The sequence below is a fragment of the Myotis lucifugus genome, unplaced genomic scaffold (genome assembly GCF_000147115.1).
Source record: "Myotis lucifugus unplaced genomic scaffold, Myoluc2.0 scaffold_37, whole genome shotgun sequence".
NCBI lineage: Eukaryota > Metazoa > Chordata > Mammalia > Chiroptera > Vespertilionidae > Myotis > Myotis lucifugus.
Window position 1 is genome coordinate 2324780 of NW_005871085.1, and position 17351 is coordinate 2342130.

The 17351-nt window shown below is 45.0% G+C and overlaps 2 protein-coding genes across 6 annotated transcripts in view; both read right to left on the minus strand.

The window, feature by feature from the left end:
- Positions 1 to 338, minus strand: part of CTPS1 (CTP synthase 1) — a 27642-nt gene extending 27304 nt beyond the window's left edge. For 2 of the 5 annotated variants that reach the window (XM_006087253.3, XM_014454508.2), the window contains exon 1: positions 202 to 337. In XM_006087253.3, coding sequence (XP_006087315.1) covers positions 202 to 293 — 92 coding nt within the window. In that variant the 5' untranslated portion in view covers positions 294 to 337. Of the gene's footprint in view, positions 1 to 201 lie in introns of all 5 variants that reach the window. The other 3 variants (XM_006087252.2, XM_023752712.1, XM_023752709.1) reach the window with 3 other exon arrangements.
- An 11621-nt stretch (positions 339 to 11959) lies between these two features.
- LOC102435205 (40S ribosomal protein S27-like) lies at positions 11960 to 12289 on the minus strand. Its single transcript, XM_006087254.2, has one exon. It carries the CDS (start codon positions 12283 to 12285, stop codon positions 12031 to 12033), a length of 255 nt encoding a protein of 84 aa, XP_006087316.1. The 5' UTR covers positions 12286 to 12289; the 3' UTR covers positions 11960 to 12030.
- Positions 12290 to 17351: the final 5062 nt, after the last annotated feature.

Below are 17351 nucleotides of genomic sequence, written 5' to 3' on the forward strand. Positions count from 1 at the left end.
GGAGCCGGCTCCTCGTCGGTCCGGCCGCCGCCCCACTCCCGTTAGGCACGCAACCCATTGGGCAGGCCGGCGCCCCACGTCACCCCTGATTGGTGCGAGCGGTGCCCGTCACCCGGCGGCGAGGCTGTCCCGCGCGGCTCAGCTCGCGCCGCGGGTTTCTGCACGGAGAACAGCTCCCCGGGGTCCCCGGGGCCAGCCTACCTGAGGGCCGCTTCAGATCCTCCAGGCGGCTGAGAGCGGGGAGGGCGACGAGCTTGCTGGGCCCGGCAGCCAGTGAAGCAGCCCGGCCGCATGCGCCCGGCAGTCCTTCACGGAGGCGGGCCCTAGGCGGTGCGCACGCACAGGCGGGGGGCGGGGCGGGCGGGCGGACCCTCCCCAGGGTGGAGCCGGGGTGCGCAGGCGCAGGGCGGACTCGCTCGCCTGCCCACCCTGCGGGCTGGTCCCCAGGGTCCTCCACCTGCTGACGCTGGAGAAGTAGCTATTGCAGACTGGGCAGGCTCCGTCCTCATCCAGCTCCCTCTCCCGCACATCATCCCTGGCGGTGGCCGGTCCTGCGTCCTGTCATCCGGCTAACACTCCCTGAGCGCTCACTGTGCCACGCCCTAAGCTGGGCTCCAAGGGACCCTGTCCTAGGTCTAACGATGTAGTGAAGCCCACTGACCAGCGAATTACACTTCACCTTTTTCATAAGTGGTTGCTGCTGCAGTGCATGCCAGGGAAGTGAGAGTTAGGAGGGGAATGGGGGGCTGACCGAGTCTGGTGGGGGCTGGGGATGCAGGCGGGGAAAGTCTTAACTCTGTGGGCAAAAAGGAGCCACAAGCTAACCTGACTAACTTAGGGAAGGCAGCATGGGGGCCTTGCAAACTCAGAGACCTAAAGTAACCACAAAGGATGGTCTGATTTTAAATTAAAATTTTTAATTAAAAAGCAGTCTATGATGGGTAGCCATGTCCTAGCACAGTATCTTCTCTGACAAAGATCAGCTTTGATCTTAACTGAACCTATTGTCCTTTTGCATCCATGATAGCATACCTTTGGAATGTCAGAGTAACTTGTAACTTCCCCTTTTCCGGACCCTTCCGGGCACAACCAATGCGTCAGGACACCAGGGCAAGGAGACCACAAATTCCCTCATTGTTATTGTTACCGTGTTAATTATTAACTATCCTGTACCCACCCATTAAAAGAAGCATGTGTTGCCCTGCAGGTGTGGCTCAGTGGCTGAGTGTTGCACCTGTGACCCAGGAGGTTAGAGTTCAATTCCAGGTCCTGCAGGCTCCATCCCCAGTGTGGGTCATGCAGGGGCCAGCTGTTTAATGATTCTCTGTCATCATTGATGTTTCTTCTCTCTCTCCCTTCCTCTCTGAAATCAATTTAAAAAAATTTTAAAGAAGCATGTGTCTATCATTTTACTTCTTATCCAATCTCAGAGGTTTTCCCCCCTTTGCTTTCTCCCATCTCCTTAACCTATCACCAATGGATTTCATGTAACCCACTTATATCTCCTTTGATGGGAATTCATTTTTAATATATATTTTTTATTGACTTCAGAGAGGAAGCGAGAGGGATAGAAACATCAATGATGATAGAGAATCATTGATTAGCTGCCTCCTGCACGCCCCTACTGGGCATGTAGCCCACAACCTGGCATGTGCCTCTGACTGGAATCAAACTCAGGACCCTTTAGTTCAGAGGCCCACACTCTATCCACTAAGCCAAACCGGCTAGGGCCTTTGATGGTAATTTATAAAAATAGGTGAAAAACCACCATTTTCATTGGGATTCTTCTTTCTGACAATTGTCGACAGTTTGGCTCAAATAAACTCACAAAAATTTTTTACAGGTTTGAATGTTTCTTACATTAACACCTGAAAAAAAGTGTCTTTAGAGTTGAGACCTGAAGTTTACTGGCAAAAGAAAGGGAGGGAAGAGATCAGGGTAAGAATGAGTGAGGCAGGAAGAAAAGCCTGTAGAAAGGTCCTGAAGCCCAGAGGAGCCTAGCACAGCTGAATCGAAGGCCAGTAACTGCGCTGGAGAGCGGCAAAGGAAGAGAGATTAACGTGAGATCAGGCTGGAGAGGGGGCAGGGCTATATTAGAGCATTATAGACCAAGTTAAGGACTTTTTTTCCTCCTAAGAGCAGTGGAAAACCAAGAAACTTTTGAGGAGGGGGTTTTGTTTTTCTTTTGAGTAGTGAATTACATGCACATAGTTAATTTTTTTTCTTTAAACACTTAAAAAGTAAGTCTCTCATCTCTGTACCCTAGTATCCCTGTTTTCTTCCTCCGAAGCAATTTGTCACAAGTTCTTTTCTATCTTCATTAAAGAGTTTTTGTTGTTTTTTAAGGTGTGATATGATCAAATTTGTATTTCAAGAGAATCACTCAAACAAATGGATTTTAAAAAAAGAGAGCGTATGACTCTTTCCAAATCTGGATCACCCCTGCTCCTACCCTGCCAAGCTGTCCAAACTGCACTCAGCTTCAAATCTAAAACGTGCTTGCGATGTGTTTGAAGTGTATGGCCACACATTCTTTTAAGTATTTGGTGCTCTAACCAGTTTGGCTCAGTAGATAGAGCGTTGGCCTGCGGACTCAAGGGTCCCAGGTTCGATTCAAGGGCATGTACCTTGGCTGCAGGCACATTCCCAGTAGGGGGCGTGCAGGAGGCAGCTGATCGATGTTTCTCTCTCATCGATGTTTCTAACTATCTATCCCTCTCCCTTCCTCTCTGTAAAAAATCAATAAAATATATTTTTTAAAAAAGAAGTATTTGGTGTTTATCAAAGTGCCTGGGACATGATAGACACTGAGAGCATACTTGCTGAGGTAATGAAGATCCTGTAGGAGATTTTAAAAATGAGCTGTTTACTCAGCTGCTTTTCTAGATGACCCCTGGACACTCCCTTCTTCCTCACACCTCTGCCATCCCCTCCCCATACTCTCTCTCAGCTGATGGTCTTGCTTCCTATTTCACTGAAGAAAAAGAGAGAGAGAGAGAAAGAGAGAGAGAGAGAGAGAGAGAGAGGCCACCAGGAGAACTTCCTTGAGCTCTCACCACTGTATCCATCCATCTTTTATCTGTACACAAGCTCTGCCTTCCTCCCTGCGCTGTGGACCAACTATAGCGGGCAAACTGTGCTCCTAGAGGTCAACCTCTCCTCTTTGCTTCAAGTGCCATATCCCCTCAACTCAAGGATGTCACTCTAGGTCTCCCCTCCGGCATTAACGCCGCTTCCCTCTCTACCAGATCAGTAGCATGATGCAGTTTCCCCCATCTTAAAACCCCTCTCTTGACTACATCATTCTCTGGCTACCCCATTTTTCTGTGCCCCTTTTAGGCACAACTTCTAGAAAGTGTTTGTTCTTTCTGTCTCCAATTTCTTCCCTCTCTCTTGAGCTCATTTCCCCAAGCATTGCAGGTACAACTTGAATTTTAATAGTTCCTTTCCTTGTCCAAAGTTCCCTCTTGTGAGGCCTGGGACCTGCTTTTCTGATTTACTGTTGCTTGCTCAGTGCCTAGCTAGTCTCAGTACACAGTAGGCATGTGATAAATATTTTTTCCACAAATAAATGAATCCAGAAATTAAATTAGACCTCAAATCCTATACCCTTTCAAGAGATGAGTCCAAAATTTGACTTTTAACTTCCCAGCAGCCAAAATGAAGAGGATAGTATGGTTAAGTAGAAAATTACACAATTGCTCAGGAGAAATACCACGTCCTTTAATAACCTTTCACTGACCCCCTAAGTCCCCTACCGGCACCCCTAAGCTCCACCGACTATTTTTCCTTGTTAGCACTTATCAAAACTATAATAATTAATGGGCTAATTGGTTATTTGATGTCTGTGTTCCCTACCAGACTGTTTCATTTTTTAGTATATCCACAACGTCTCACATGGCGTGCAAGTAGTAGATGCTCAGTAAATGTTTACTGAATGAATTAAAAAGACCTTTGTTCTTGCCACTGAGATGAAAAATTAATTTCTCTTGTGAGTCTTCATGGAGAGGACACAGGTTTTATCACGTAAAGATGAATGGTCTCAATAACATCCATACAGCAGACACACAGGCCACCGGCACAGGGCTGTTCCTTATGATTGTCAACAAAGGCTGATGGCAGAGCTACAAAGTACAGCTCAGGCTGAAAGGGCGAGGGCTATGCCCTCCATCTTGCCCCGGATCCTCCATTTTTGGGCAGCAGCCATTAGCCATGTGCTCAGCAAGGAGCTTCTTGCCAGAAGAAGCCCAAGCCTCTGCTAGCCACACCTAGGATTTCTTTAAACTAACCAATGATAATCAAGGGAAGTTCGGGCCATAGATATGACCACATCCTGTGTAACAAGACACCGACTTGCGCCTGGCCAATCGGCAGGGCCCACAGTCCTCTCTCCTCCCCTTACTCCAACCCCCCTATAAAACCCCTCTTCCCACAGAGCTAGCCCTCTCTCGGCTGCTTGCCGCTGCGTTGGCGAGTGTCGGGGGAGCTCAAGCTAGCTTGAATAAAGATTCTTATGCTTTTGCATCGGACTCGGCTGGCTCCCTGGTGTGGTCTCTTGGGGATCCTGAAATCTGGGCATAACAAGGCAACGTGGTTCTGCAGAGAACCAATGCAATGCCAGTGGCATGTCGTGTGTGTGGGGGGGAAGCCATCTGAAGACCTGGCTTGTTCAGGATAAATGATAAAGCATCTTCCAGCGTTCCTCTCTGAAGGTTGTTCTCTGGCCTGAGTGCTGGGTAGATTTTGAGGGACAGTGAACTCAATATTACACTCTCTGGGAGATACATGGAATAAAGCTATTCTGAGTTTCAAGTTAAATTCAAAGGCCTTTAACAATCAATTGAGGAGAATTAATTAATGCCCTTCACTGGCATGTCAGAATAATCTGATAGAGACACCTGTCTCATATAGGCATATGTTACCATGTATTACTGGTATATATGACTATTTGGTATAATCATACACTAGTGCCTCAATAACACATGTAGGGGAAATGTCATAAATGTATTACTGGTATATATGACTATTTGGTATAATCATACACTAGTGCCTCAATAACACATGTAGGGGAAATGTCATAAATGGGAAGGAAAAAAACACTTTAAAAAGACATGTTATTATGCAAGCATAACAATAAATGCTTAGTTCATGAATATATCATAACTAACATCACCATGTATTCCAGACTTGTAACGATGTGGGAAACCGCCTATTGTCTTCACTAGCAGAGAGGTGTAGACAGAGAACCCGGGAGGCTGGTGACCTTTGAAGCCCTAGCAAAGGTCAGAGCTGTGCACCACCTCTGTTAATCCAGATAATGGTAGCTGAAGCAACCTCCCCACCTTTACTCCTGTAAATCCTTATTGATAAGAATAGTCTGTGTGTCACTGGAACCTCCCTGCCTAAGGGCTATACTATGGGTGGATCCCAAACCAAATAAAAGGTTGGTGCGGCCTGAGAAGAGACAAGAGATAATTTGGAAATATTGGGGGGCCAGGCAGGTAAGTCCAACTCAAGGGGAAGGACTTCCACTGGTGCTCAGGCCGCACCAACCTTCTATTGGTTTGGGATCCACCCATAGCCCTTAGGCAGGCAATTTCCAGTAACACACAGACTAGCCCATCAGCAGGCAATTTCCAGTAACACACAGACTATCTTATCAATAAGGATTTACATGACTATCTGGTGGGGAAGTTGCTTCAGCTACCATTGTCTGGACTAACTGGGTGCACAGCTCTGACCTTTGCTAGGGCTTCAAGGGTCACCAGCCTTCTGGGTTCTCTGTCTATACTTCTCTGCCAGTGAAGACAATAGGCGGTTTCCCACATAACACATTCCTTTTATTCTTAATAAAATAAAATTAGGAATAAAAGGAATGTGTTACATATGGAACTAAATGTCATCTTGCTATTAAACTCTTATAAGACTTTTAATGCAAATAAATGGGCAGATGAGAAAAAGCAATGCTTTTCAGATCATATGTTTTGACTTTTGGGATCAGAAAACATGGCAAACAGGACCCATTTCCAGTATTCTCACCTGTGAGAACCCCTCTGGCCCTCATGCTCGTTGATCTATAGGGCCCTCTCTTTATTCATCTGTCCCCTCATTTACCACGTTATATTGAGATTATCTGGACTTGTTTCTGTCTAGATTGAGGGAGAAAACTGCCTCATTTTGGTTCTAGTAAATGCAAGAAGGGATGGTGACACCTTCCCCAAACTTCCATAGGCCCTCAAGAACGTCCTCAAGCCGAAACCGGTTTGGCTCAGTGGATAGAGCATTGGCCTGCGGACTGGGGGGGTCCCAGGTTCGATTCCGGTCAAGGGCATGTACCTGGGTTGCGGGCACATCCCCAGTAGGAGATGTGCAGGAGGCAGCTGATCGATCTCTCTCATCGATGTTTCTAACTCTCTATCTCTCTCCCTTCCTCTCTGTAAAAAATCAATAAAATATATTTAAAAAAAAAAAAAAGAACGTCCTCAAACATATCCTCCACCTAAAAACAGTGCTCCTTACACGACCAGAGCTTCAAGACACGCTCTCACCACTTTCTCCTAAGCAAGGGGCCTCTGCACCCTTCCAAAGGCAGAGCGTTCTGTCCGCAGTGCCCGGCACGGTGCTTGGCACATAGCAAGTCCTCAGGAAATAGGGGATGAACTGAATCGAGACTATGAAATTACCTTGTGACTTTTTACTTCTTCACGATCTGGCTTTTTCCCACCTATCTGACCAAGACAAATGAGTGTTCCTGCAAGAAAGTCAACTGTTGTACTTCAGTTGGTCGAAGACACCAAGAGAGCAATCCTTTCGTCTGCTCATCTCAATAGCCCAAGTGTCTCCAGGGTTTCCAGGCAATGTTTCCCCGGGGTGATTCGTGGACTGAGGATCACTGACCGGTCAGTGTGTCCATATTGTCCAGGCTCCCTCTGGGCATCTAGCATTCTCCCAGCTGCCACGGAGTTGAGTGACATAACTGAGTGATGCAAAGTGGATGGACAGTCAGGAGATTGAGAAATTTAGAAAGATTTGCATCCAGGATACACTCAGTGGAGCCATAATATGTATATACAGAACTCAATAGTTATAATTTCAAACTCTGGGGCCAGGCTCCAGACATCTGTATCTAAGATCTCTCTGAGATGTATTTCTGTCGCTAAGAACATCTCATACCCCTGCCATTAGTGCCACGATTGCTTGAAAGGTACCTTTTAAAACCTGGGGGACAATGAGGACTCATAGGATATCCAGCAACTACCACGTTTATGTAATCAGCACTTCCATTTCTGTTGTACATGATGAGAGTTTTTAAAAATGATTCAACCTTTCAAAATGCCTGTTTTCAACATGTATTTAACGAGTTTGAGCTCAAGGGGATGTGGGGAAAACACCCATCTGTTTGTGAGTTTAAAGAACTGGAAAGGTTGACAAGGATGGTGTAGTGGAGGTGATGTTATCCTGGAGAAAAAAGTTTAGGGCTTGCTTTTTAAAAATTATTATTTACTTATATTTTGTAAACGATTTTTGGAGTATGACATAGAAACATCAAAGTGTAAAAAACATAATGTGCGAGTTGATGAAATTTTACATACCTGACCACACCCATGAAATGCACATCCAGACCAGGAAACAGAACATGCCAGCACCCACAAGCCCCTCATTCCCCTCCCAGTTGCCACTCCCCCAAGCGTATCCACTACTCTGACTTTCAACACCATTCACTAGTTTTCTCAGGATTCTTTTTAAAGCAAAACTGCAAATAATAGGTCATCTACTAAAGTGCTTCATTTTTTTCAAGGATTTTAAGATTCACTACATTCTGCTTGTCTCCTTTAAAGTGTACCTGCTTCCCCTGCCCCTCCTTCAGGCCAGATCCACTTCCTTTTTAGGGAAACAAATCTTTTCCTTTGCTTCACATTATGTAAACAAGGCAAAATGGGCATCTAGTTCACCGGTTTATTTACAAAGTACCTTTTGGCATCTCCCATGTGCCAGGTGCTGTCCCAGGCACCAGGGTTACAAAGGCAATTACAATACTGAGGTCACTATAGTATTGGGGAAAGTAGTGAGGTGCCTTGGAACCCCCAAGAGGGACAACTAACCCAGCCAGGTAGCCAAGAACAGCTTCCCAGAGCAGTGTCTAGGACTGGGAGGGGCCAGGCTGGCAGAGGTGGAGGACAGGAGGGGGCTGGCGGGAGGGAGAGCCTGTGCTGAGCCATAGAGACAGGAGGAGCTCATCCATCTAGGAAACTGCCGTTTATTCCACGTGGAGGAAGCCCACGGTGGTGAGAAGACTTCTGGGTTACGGTGGAAGATTGAACAAGCACATCAAACTTTCCCTCCCCACTGAAACCTCACCTAAACTACAATAAAGGGTACCAGGGGGCCAAATATATGTGATGAAAGATTATTTGACTGTGGGTGATGTGCAAACAATGCAATACACAGATCATGTACCATAGAAATGTACACTTGAAACCTATATGTGTTGGGGTCCAACCCCAGCAGGTCCAGGGGTTCCCAAAGGTGTGGACGGAGTCAGTGAAGAAGGAATGACACGGAGGCAGTGTTCAATTGATCAGCATAGCGAGGTTCTCTAGCCAGGTTCTCCAGCCAAGTTCTGTCTTTTATTGTTTTGTTACATCTGTATTTATACCAGTTGATTTTAATCCTGTCAATTTCTATTCCAAAGGTTAGGGCGTTTCTTATCTCCATTCCAGGGAGTAAAGATTATGTAGCTTAAGGGTGATTGTTCGTAGTTAAAGTGGTTAACTACCCACCTGGCATTTAGTTAAGGGGTTTTATTCCCTCCCTAACTTCAGGGAAAAATCCCTACCTGGGGAAACAACCTTTCTCGGAGAGGTGACCTTGGTTAAAACACATAGCGCCAAGAAGGTGAGCAAACATATTAAGAACAGTATGCCATATACGCCAGGTCCCTTGAAACATATGCTGTGCAGATGTTTCTTCCCTGCAGCGACTGTGTCAAGCAGCAAGGATGGACCGGCTTCCGGCATATATGATCTTATTAACAAATGTCACCCCAATAAATTTAATTTTTTTTTAAAAAGGAGAGAATAAAAAGCTGTCTACTGCTTAAAGAAAAAAAAAGAAATGCATTTAAAAAATACATAAAACCAAAAAAGCAGGAGAACAGGACAGGTGACAGGAGTAAGAATTTTGGAAGCAAGAAATTAGATGAATGAATGAAAACCGAGCAAACAACAAAAGGCAAAGCCCAAGTCGGCAGTGGGGAAAACAGAACCGGCTTGATTTACCCTGATGGCACGAGGGGTTTATTACAGGAATTAGACTTTGCACAACCACAGGAGGAACCAAGAAAGGGAAGATCTGGAGAGGGAGAAGGGAGATCAGAGGAGTCAGTAACAAACCCTTGGAAAAACGGTTAAAGGCAGACACCTTGGAACTTGCTGAGAGCTGAGAAGCCAGCGTGTTGGCCCTGGGAAGGGGGAGCCTGTGCAGAGGCCTCCGGGAGGCTGCGGCAGCTTCCACTTCAGTGGGCCCATGCCTGTGAGGTGTGCCTGGGGCCACTGTGGCCAGCAGGGCCAGCATTGGGAAGAGGAGCTGGATGTGGACGGAGGACAAGTTGGAACCCACCAAGCACTTCTGCATCCGCCTGTCACCATATCATCATTCAGAGGACAGTGGCCACAGCTTCACTGTCAACTCCCCCTCTCTCACAGGAACTCTATAGGGCAAGGACCTCCAGGAAATAAGTTTCAGTTCAACCAAGTCCATAGTAAAACTTGGAATAATGAGTGCAGTGGATCAACAAGCCAGAAGGAAGCCAGCCGCCGGCACCAAGGAGCGCCGGACAGGGGTGCTCACACCTGGGCGGCTGCTGGGAGAAGGGAGTTCTGTGTTGCTTCTGCTGCTGCAGCTTCGGTGTCTGTTCTTCCGGCCGACTGCCTACCCCGCTAACACACCCTCTGCTCTTCCACTCGTACTTGTCACTTCATACATTTCTAATCCCTTTCAATTGCGGATCTGCTATTTGCCTTTCATTCTCTTTCAGACCCTGGGCTTCCCATTCTGGTTGGCAACCCGCATGCCCGCGGCCACGTCCAGGTTAAGCCTTGCCCCTGCTCACACTCCCGCTGGGGCTGCAGGGAGTCTAGGTCTTTTTTTCCAGCAGAAGAGGAACTGCTTCTACTGTGAAGATTCTGTTTCTTCTACCTCGAGCCCAGCCTGCCTCTGCTGCCTCCTTCTCCCTGAACTGGCCTTAGGTCTGCACTTGGCCCCTCAGCCTGCCTTATTCCAGCAGAGCTCACTCACTCCAGGGTGGACACCTGCTTCTCTTTAGAGGCCTCCTTCCCAGCCAGTTGTGTGAATAGTTTGAATGCTCCTAAGTGCCAGGGTGCGCTCTCTTACCTTAACCAGAGACCACCTCACCCCGGGCCTACAGCAAGCTCAGCTGCCATGACAGAGACCCAAACATGCACTAGCTGAAACAAGATAAATATTTATTCCTCACTTATGTAACAGCCTTAGGGGGAGTGGACATGGCTGACAGGCCATCCATCCAGGGACCCAGGGTTCCTCCATTGTGTCGCTCTGTCCTCATCCATGTGCTCAAGGCTGGCCTCCTGCCTCATCTCTGTTCCCATTCCTGCAGGTATGGGGAAAGAAAGGAGATAAGGAAAAGCAACTTCCTTTTCAGCAAACAATGTAGAAGTTACACATACTCCTGCTGACACATCCCACTGGTCAGGATTGAGGCAGAGGGGCCACCTCTTGGTTGCAGGGGAGCCTGGGAAATGTGATCTCTAGTAGGATGACCATCTGCCCAGGTAAATTCTTATTACTACAGTGGGGCCTTGACTTACGAGTTTAATTCGTTCCGAGACCGAGCTCGTTAAGGAGCTCGTTAACTCAAATTACTCTATCAACTCAATGCAAAAAATCGGCCGAGAGACAGCTGGTATCTCAAAAAACTCGTTAGTCGGGACACTCGTAAGTCAAGGCCCCACTGTACCGATGACATGGAGAATAGATTCGGGGGAATAACCAGAGTCCCCCTGGCTCTCATCCAAGGCCTGGAGGATAAGGACTCTCTCTGCTTGCCACTGCCCACTCTGATAACACTCCCTCCCCATCCCAGAAAAAAATTAGGGTCTACCCAGAGTATTTTCCCTAAGAGTGTAAAAATGGTGTCACCTGGTATAGCAGATGCTGTCACCACACTCCCCGTGTTCTTAGTCCTCCAGGGCAATTACGCTGACTTCCAACTGTCAGTTCCTGAAAATCCTCACCGAGCGCTTTCCGTGGCTGCCAGGGCCTGCTGTGCACACAGGGCAGCTTCCTTGCAGCAGAGCCCAGTTCAGTGCAGTTCCTCTCCATCGGCACTGATGTAGGCCCCTTCCCCGCCCTACCCCTGTCCAGGCTCCATGCGGGGTAGCAGGGATGCAGAAGAATTCAGAGGGCCATCAGCCCTTGCTATATGCCAGGCCCAGGGCGGAGTGCGTTACCTGCTTCCTCATTTCAGTCACACACAGCCCTGGGAGGGTGGTTCGCTTCCTCTCCCCATTTTACACAGGAGGAAACTGAGGCTTTGGAAGCATAAGTACCTGCTCCAATCCCCAGCTTGTAACCAGCAGGCATGGGGTTGTGACCCACGTCTGTCTGGCCCCACCATGGCTGTGGCAAATGAAAGCTGCTCCCTGCCCTGAAAGCCTTCAGTCAAGAGGCGGACAGGGGAGGGGAGGGAATAGCTAACAATGAACACATGTTGAGCGCAGCAATGACATATGAGAAGTGGAGAGATGGTTTCTTTTGCCTTCTTGCTGGTGGGAATGCATTCAGGGGATGAGCCAAGGAGCTGTCACATCATCCCCCTTAGATTGTTACCTGAGGGGGAAATACAATTCTGTATTTTTAAGCCACCATTATTTTGAATCCTTTTACAGCTATCAAACTATTTTTATTTTATTTTATTTTATTTTTTTATTTTTTTTTATCCAAAATGTGTTTATTGGGATGGTTTCCCACTCATCTTGATTTGAGGTGCGTTTAGTGCTGCTTCCTTCTGAAGGAGCATCCTTCTGTAAGCCTTGCTTTTCCTCCTGTTGGCTGACAGAGAACAGTGGAGCAACCAACGCACAAAACTACCGTTTGGGCATGGCTAAAGACGGTGGTGATTTTGTAGCATCCTGGGCACTTCACGTCCATGAAGTAGGAGTTGGGGCTCTGCACCAGGCGCTTCTTCTTGTGCTTCCTCTTCTCCTCCTCCGGGGAGGGGTGCAGGAGATCCTTGGAGAGAGGCATGTCATTGCGGGGATTATTTTGAATCTTTTTACAGCTATCAAACTATTTTTAAAAATATTTTATTTATTTCAGAAAGTAAGGAAGAGGGAGAGATAGAAACATCAATGATGAGAGAGAATCACTGATCGGCTGCCTCCTACACAACCCCCATGGGGATTACAACCTGGGCATGTGCCCTTGACTGGGACCCTTCAGTCTGCAGGCCGACGCTCTATCCACTGAGCCAAACCAGCTAGGGCGCAATCAAATTCTTTTAACTCAGTACTTCGCAATGCTTTTCGCCTCATGAGACATGTAGAAAATGACAGAATTGATAGGCCTATTAGAGTAAAGTTGAGATTTGGGAATGTCTGTAGAGGACTGGGTAAAAATCCTATTTGCATTTTCTCGATAGTACATAATCATGACAAGAAATAAAATACAAAGTATTTAGCAAAATAGTAAATATTGAATTAGAATAAAACTTTCAAATGACATCTTTTCAGATTTTTTATGAGACATGACATGCTTTTTGTAACAGATTCTACATTTGGAATGGCTACAAAATTCCTGATTATGTTTTCTGATCATGCTCTCTTCAAGTTCACTGTCGACAGAAGCTTTCCATAAATAGATGCTGTGAATGGCAGTGATAGCTATCATTTTTTCCTTCGACTGTCAGAAACTGGTTTCTTGCTCTTAATAGAATTAGGAGCCTTTGAATTATTACTCTAATGATACAATTGTTCTCCAAATCTAAGTTCTGCTTTTTTAATATAAAAAATATAAAGTTGAAATTTCATGTCATAATATAAAGGGCTTTAGAATATAATGGCACTTTGTTCAAGTCAGTCATTTTAAGATTATGTTGAAATTTTCTTCCAACATACACAGACTTTGCTTTATGAGCCTTAATACTGTTTTCTTTAGGATTCAAATAATAACTCCAACTTAGTTCACTAGTCACCCATTTGTAATTTCACTTCTCTCAAAGGTACAACATTTTCTTTGAATTCATAAATGTGGTTAGCACATATTAATATTTTCCTGAGGGTCCCCAAGACCGCTCTCAGTCTCCATGATTTGCTAGAAGGCCTCACGGAACTCAGAAGAGCTGGTTATGGTACTCGGGTTATGGTGTATTACAGTGAAAGGTCACAGCTTAAAATCAGTAAAAGGAAAAGTGCTTGGGTGAAGCCAGGCAAGACTGCTAGTCATTCTCCCCCAGCAGAGAACCTAACTCTCTCAGCAGCGATGTGTGAAAATATGGGCAAAGGGTTGCCCACCAGCGAAGCTCACCTCGCCTCGATGTCCGGGTTTTTCAATTCGCTGTCAGTCACATAGGGATACCGCACCCACATGACCGGCTTTGGTTACTAAATCTCCAGCTCCCCAGAGGTCGAACTGATGCAGCATGGTCCGAGGACTCAGGGATACAAAAGCTCTTTCATAGGGCAGGACATTCCAAGGGCTCAAAGGTCAAGGGCTAATCTTGAAGATCTTTGGAATGTGCAGGGTTTCCGCAACCCAGGCCTGTTGAGTTAACTCATTACTGCACAAACACACTTGCAGGAGTCTTACAAATTTTTATCAAGTTCATTCCGAGACTCAAAAATGTCAGTTAGGTCAGATTTTTTTTTACTATTCTTAAAAAAAAAAAAAGAATTGCAAAGTGATACTGATTCATAATTTTCAAATTGTGTTTTTATTATGTTTTAAGTTCATAAACTCTGACAAGACTCTTCTTTGGAGAATCAACCCATTAATGTATGAAAAGAGCAGAACGTAGTTTTATTGTCCTATTGCACATAAGGCGGAAGCCATTCAGGGCTAAGCTTGGGGTTTAATTCACCATTTTGATGATATCATTCATTGTGGAACTCATATCTTCAAGGACATCTTTGCATACGATAATTTTCAGGGAATGAAAGAACATGCTGCTCCAGTCTCAGAGTTTTGGGGGTGAACCTGTGAATAAAAAGCCTTCACCTCCTGTTATTGTTGCAGCACCCCCCTCCCCCGCCAAGAGACTACAAAATACCCAGTGTCGTCACATATCTTAGTCAGTTGAAGGTGCTCCGTGACCTCTGACTGTTCCCCCTCCCTGGGTCTGAGAATTCTGCTGGTGCTTCTAAAGGACCATAGCTGCTGAGGGCTGTCGTGTCATTCATCGTAGCCTGGAACAAAAGCTTCCCGGAGCTTCCAGATTAGCTTTGTTTCTATGTCATCTGAGATGCCTTCAATGTGTCTGTAAAATTGTGAGTGGCAACTTTTCTAGTTTTCAGCCCCAAACTTAGTGTTGAAAATTTTCATGCCGGCTGGTAAAATGAGTGATTCTGAAAGTAGGCAAGATATTTTGACTTTGGCTATTAAGTTCAGGACCTCGCAACCAGTTTCTTGAGCTCATAAAAGAACGTTGTTTCTTGTTTTGCAGTGACAGACATTTACCAAAGATCAATATTGCCCTGCAGGAGCTGAATGGTTTTCAGTTGGGTGTAAGCAGAGATGGACTTCTTTAAAAAAAAGTATTGTTGCCCTAACTGGTTTGGCTCAGTGGATAGAGCGTCGGCCTGCGGACTGAAGGGTCCCAGGTTCGATTCCGGTCAAGGGCATGTACCTTGGTTGCGGGCACGTCCCCAGTAGGGGGTGTGCAGGAGGCAGCTGATCAATGTTTCTCTCTCATTGATGTTTCTAGGTCTCTATCCCTCTCCCTTCCTTTCTGTAAAAAATCAATAAAATATTTAAAAAAAAGTATTGTTATTTTATACTTCCTCCTCTTATAAGGGAACATTCCTATAAATTATATTTTTATATGCTGTGAGACTGATTAGAGTGTGAGGTGGTTTTATTTATTATTTATTTTTATTTTTATTTTTATTTTTATTTTTACAGCAGTGATCATAGTATTGCACTGGCTTAGAAATTAGGCTTCATGTAATCTTGGAATTAAGCTTGAAGAAAAATACAAAGCTTGGCCAGCCACACATATCGAACAGTAACAACTTAGACTAGTTCATATTATATTTAAAGAGGTGAATTTTATGAAGGAAAGATGCACAATCAAAGCAAAGGATGAATTTGCCTGCATCCTGTGCACAATAATGCACTGCAGCAGGCCAAGGTGCGATCCTTTACAATTCGGAAAAAATATAACATGTTCAGTCCAGAGTCTGTCATCGCTTAGGTATGGCTGTCTGGGCTCATGCTCCGTAGACAAAGAATGTAAAATTCCAGGAGGACCAGAGTATCGGTGCGTCATTGAAAATGATGAAGAATGCTCCCTATCAGTTTCCCTGAGAATTAACATGATATCCCCTTGAACCAAGCATTAGAGGCCTTTGCATAAATCAAATCAGACAGTATGTTATCCTTTTCATTCAGCTTCATGTTTGAGAAATTCATCCTTGTTGTTGTAGGTAGCTGTAGCCTGTTTCCTTTCATTGCCAACTAATAGTCCATTGTGTGCTTATATCACAATTCATTCGTCTGTTGATGAACATTTGGGTGGTTTCCAGTTTGGGGCTATTATGAATAAAGCTGCTACACACTGGCTTGTGAGAGTCCTTTTGTGGACCTATACACTCACTGCTATTGGATAACTTAAAACCTAGGACCACAATTGCTGGTCAGAGTAGGCATATGTCTGACTTTAGAAACATTTTCTCATTTTTAAAAGCAAACAATAATTCATTCTGAAATTTCATCAAGAATCAAACTGTGTTAAACAGTAGCAGTAAAAAATCAATACTCATTCAATCAAAAAATAATAACTGAAAAATTAACAAAATTGATTCTTTTCAAAATAGAAACACAACATGAAACAGTAATAATACCCATACTTCTGTTATAAAAATGTGGAAAACGAGAGAAAATTAAGTTAAAGAAACATCAATATTTTATATACTATACTTGCAAAATAAAATGTTGCAGATGTGAAAGAAAACATGAGGAGCATCATAATCAGACCATTTGAGATGATTTGATGGGCATTTTGGGGAGTGTGGCATGACAGCCTTTCCAGCCCCAGATGCTTCATATACAATCTCAGCCACATAAACAATTTTTACCAAATTCAGGAACTTTATAGAGGGAACCACCTACGTGTTCATATATATTTTCAGCGGCAGTAAGCTTCTGAGCGGTGGAATAGGTCAACATGCCTGTAGCCCATTTGCGGCACACCAGCTGGAAAGCTCTGTCCTAACTAGTAGAAACAGGGATTCCAAGACAACATGTGTTCTGTGGTCTGATAGGATTCTATGCTAAAGTTAAACTACAGGTTTAATAGGGCAGGAATTCTCAGACACTTTAAGATTCCAGGGCCCACTGTGGATTCTTTTTGGCTCCCAAATAAAAATGGGCAAAGCATAGAAATGCTCAGTGCCTTTGCGTAGGAATAGGTGCTCTTATTTTATAAAGGTAGGTTTGGAGGGAGTATCAGTTAGGGATGGTGCTCGGCGGCATTTAATAGAAAGTCAATGACTGCATCAGGTAGGGACTTACTACCCTTCAAAAAAGAAGTCTGATGATAGGTATCCCAGGCTGGTGCAGCCGCTCCACTACATTAAAGGAGTCTCAGGCTCCTTATATCTTTCTTTTTTATTTTATTTTATTTTTTTCATAGAAACGTAGGTCTATTTCGATAGAGACATGCTGACCTTCTGTCTTTCTGCTCTGTCATCCTTAGCATGAATCCTTTTATTCTCACATTTGCCTCATTGTGGCCTTATGGTTACAAGGTGGCTGCTTTACCTCCAGCCTCAGGCTCATAGTCCTGGTAAGAAGGGAGCAGGAAGGAGGAAGAGGTAATACTTCCATCAGGAAATCAATGCTTTCTTAGAAGTCTCCAATGGACTTCTATATACGTCTCAATGTCTAAAACTGGCTACCCCTAGATGCAAGGAAGGTTGGGAAATGTAGTTTTTTTTAGCTTGGTACATTGACTCCTTGAGCAAAATCAGATATTGGTTTACCTATTTTGGTCTCAGCTGACTTGGATCTCATCTCATAATTTTTCCCCTTGGCATCTGTTCTTCAGTCTTATTGATTACTAGAGGAGTGCACAGGTGGGGTCCCTCAGGCTGGCT

What these genes read in the sequence shown, in the direction of transcription:
- LOC102435205 (XM_006087254.2), bottom strand. Translation starts at nt 12,285, where the DNA reads ATGCCTCTCTCCAAGGATCTCCTGCACCCCTCCCCGGAGGAGGAGAAG.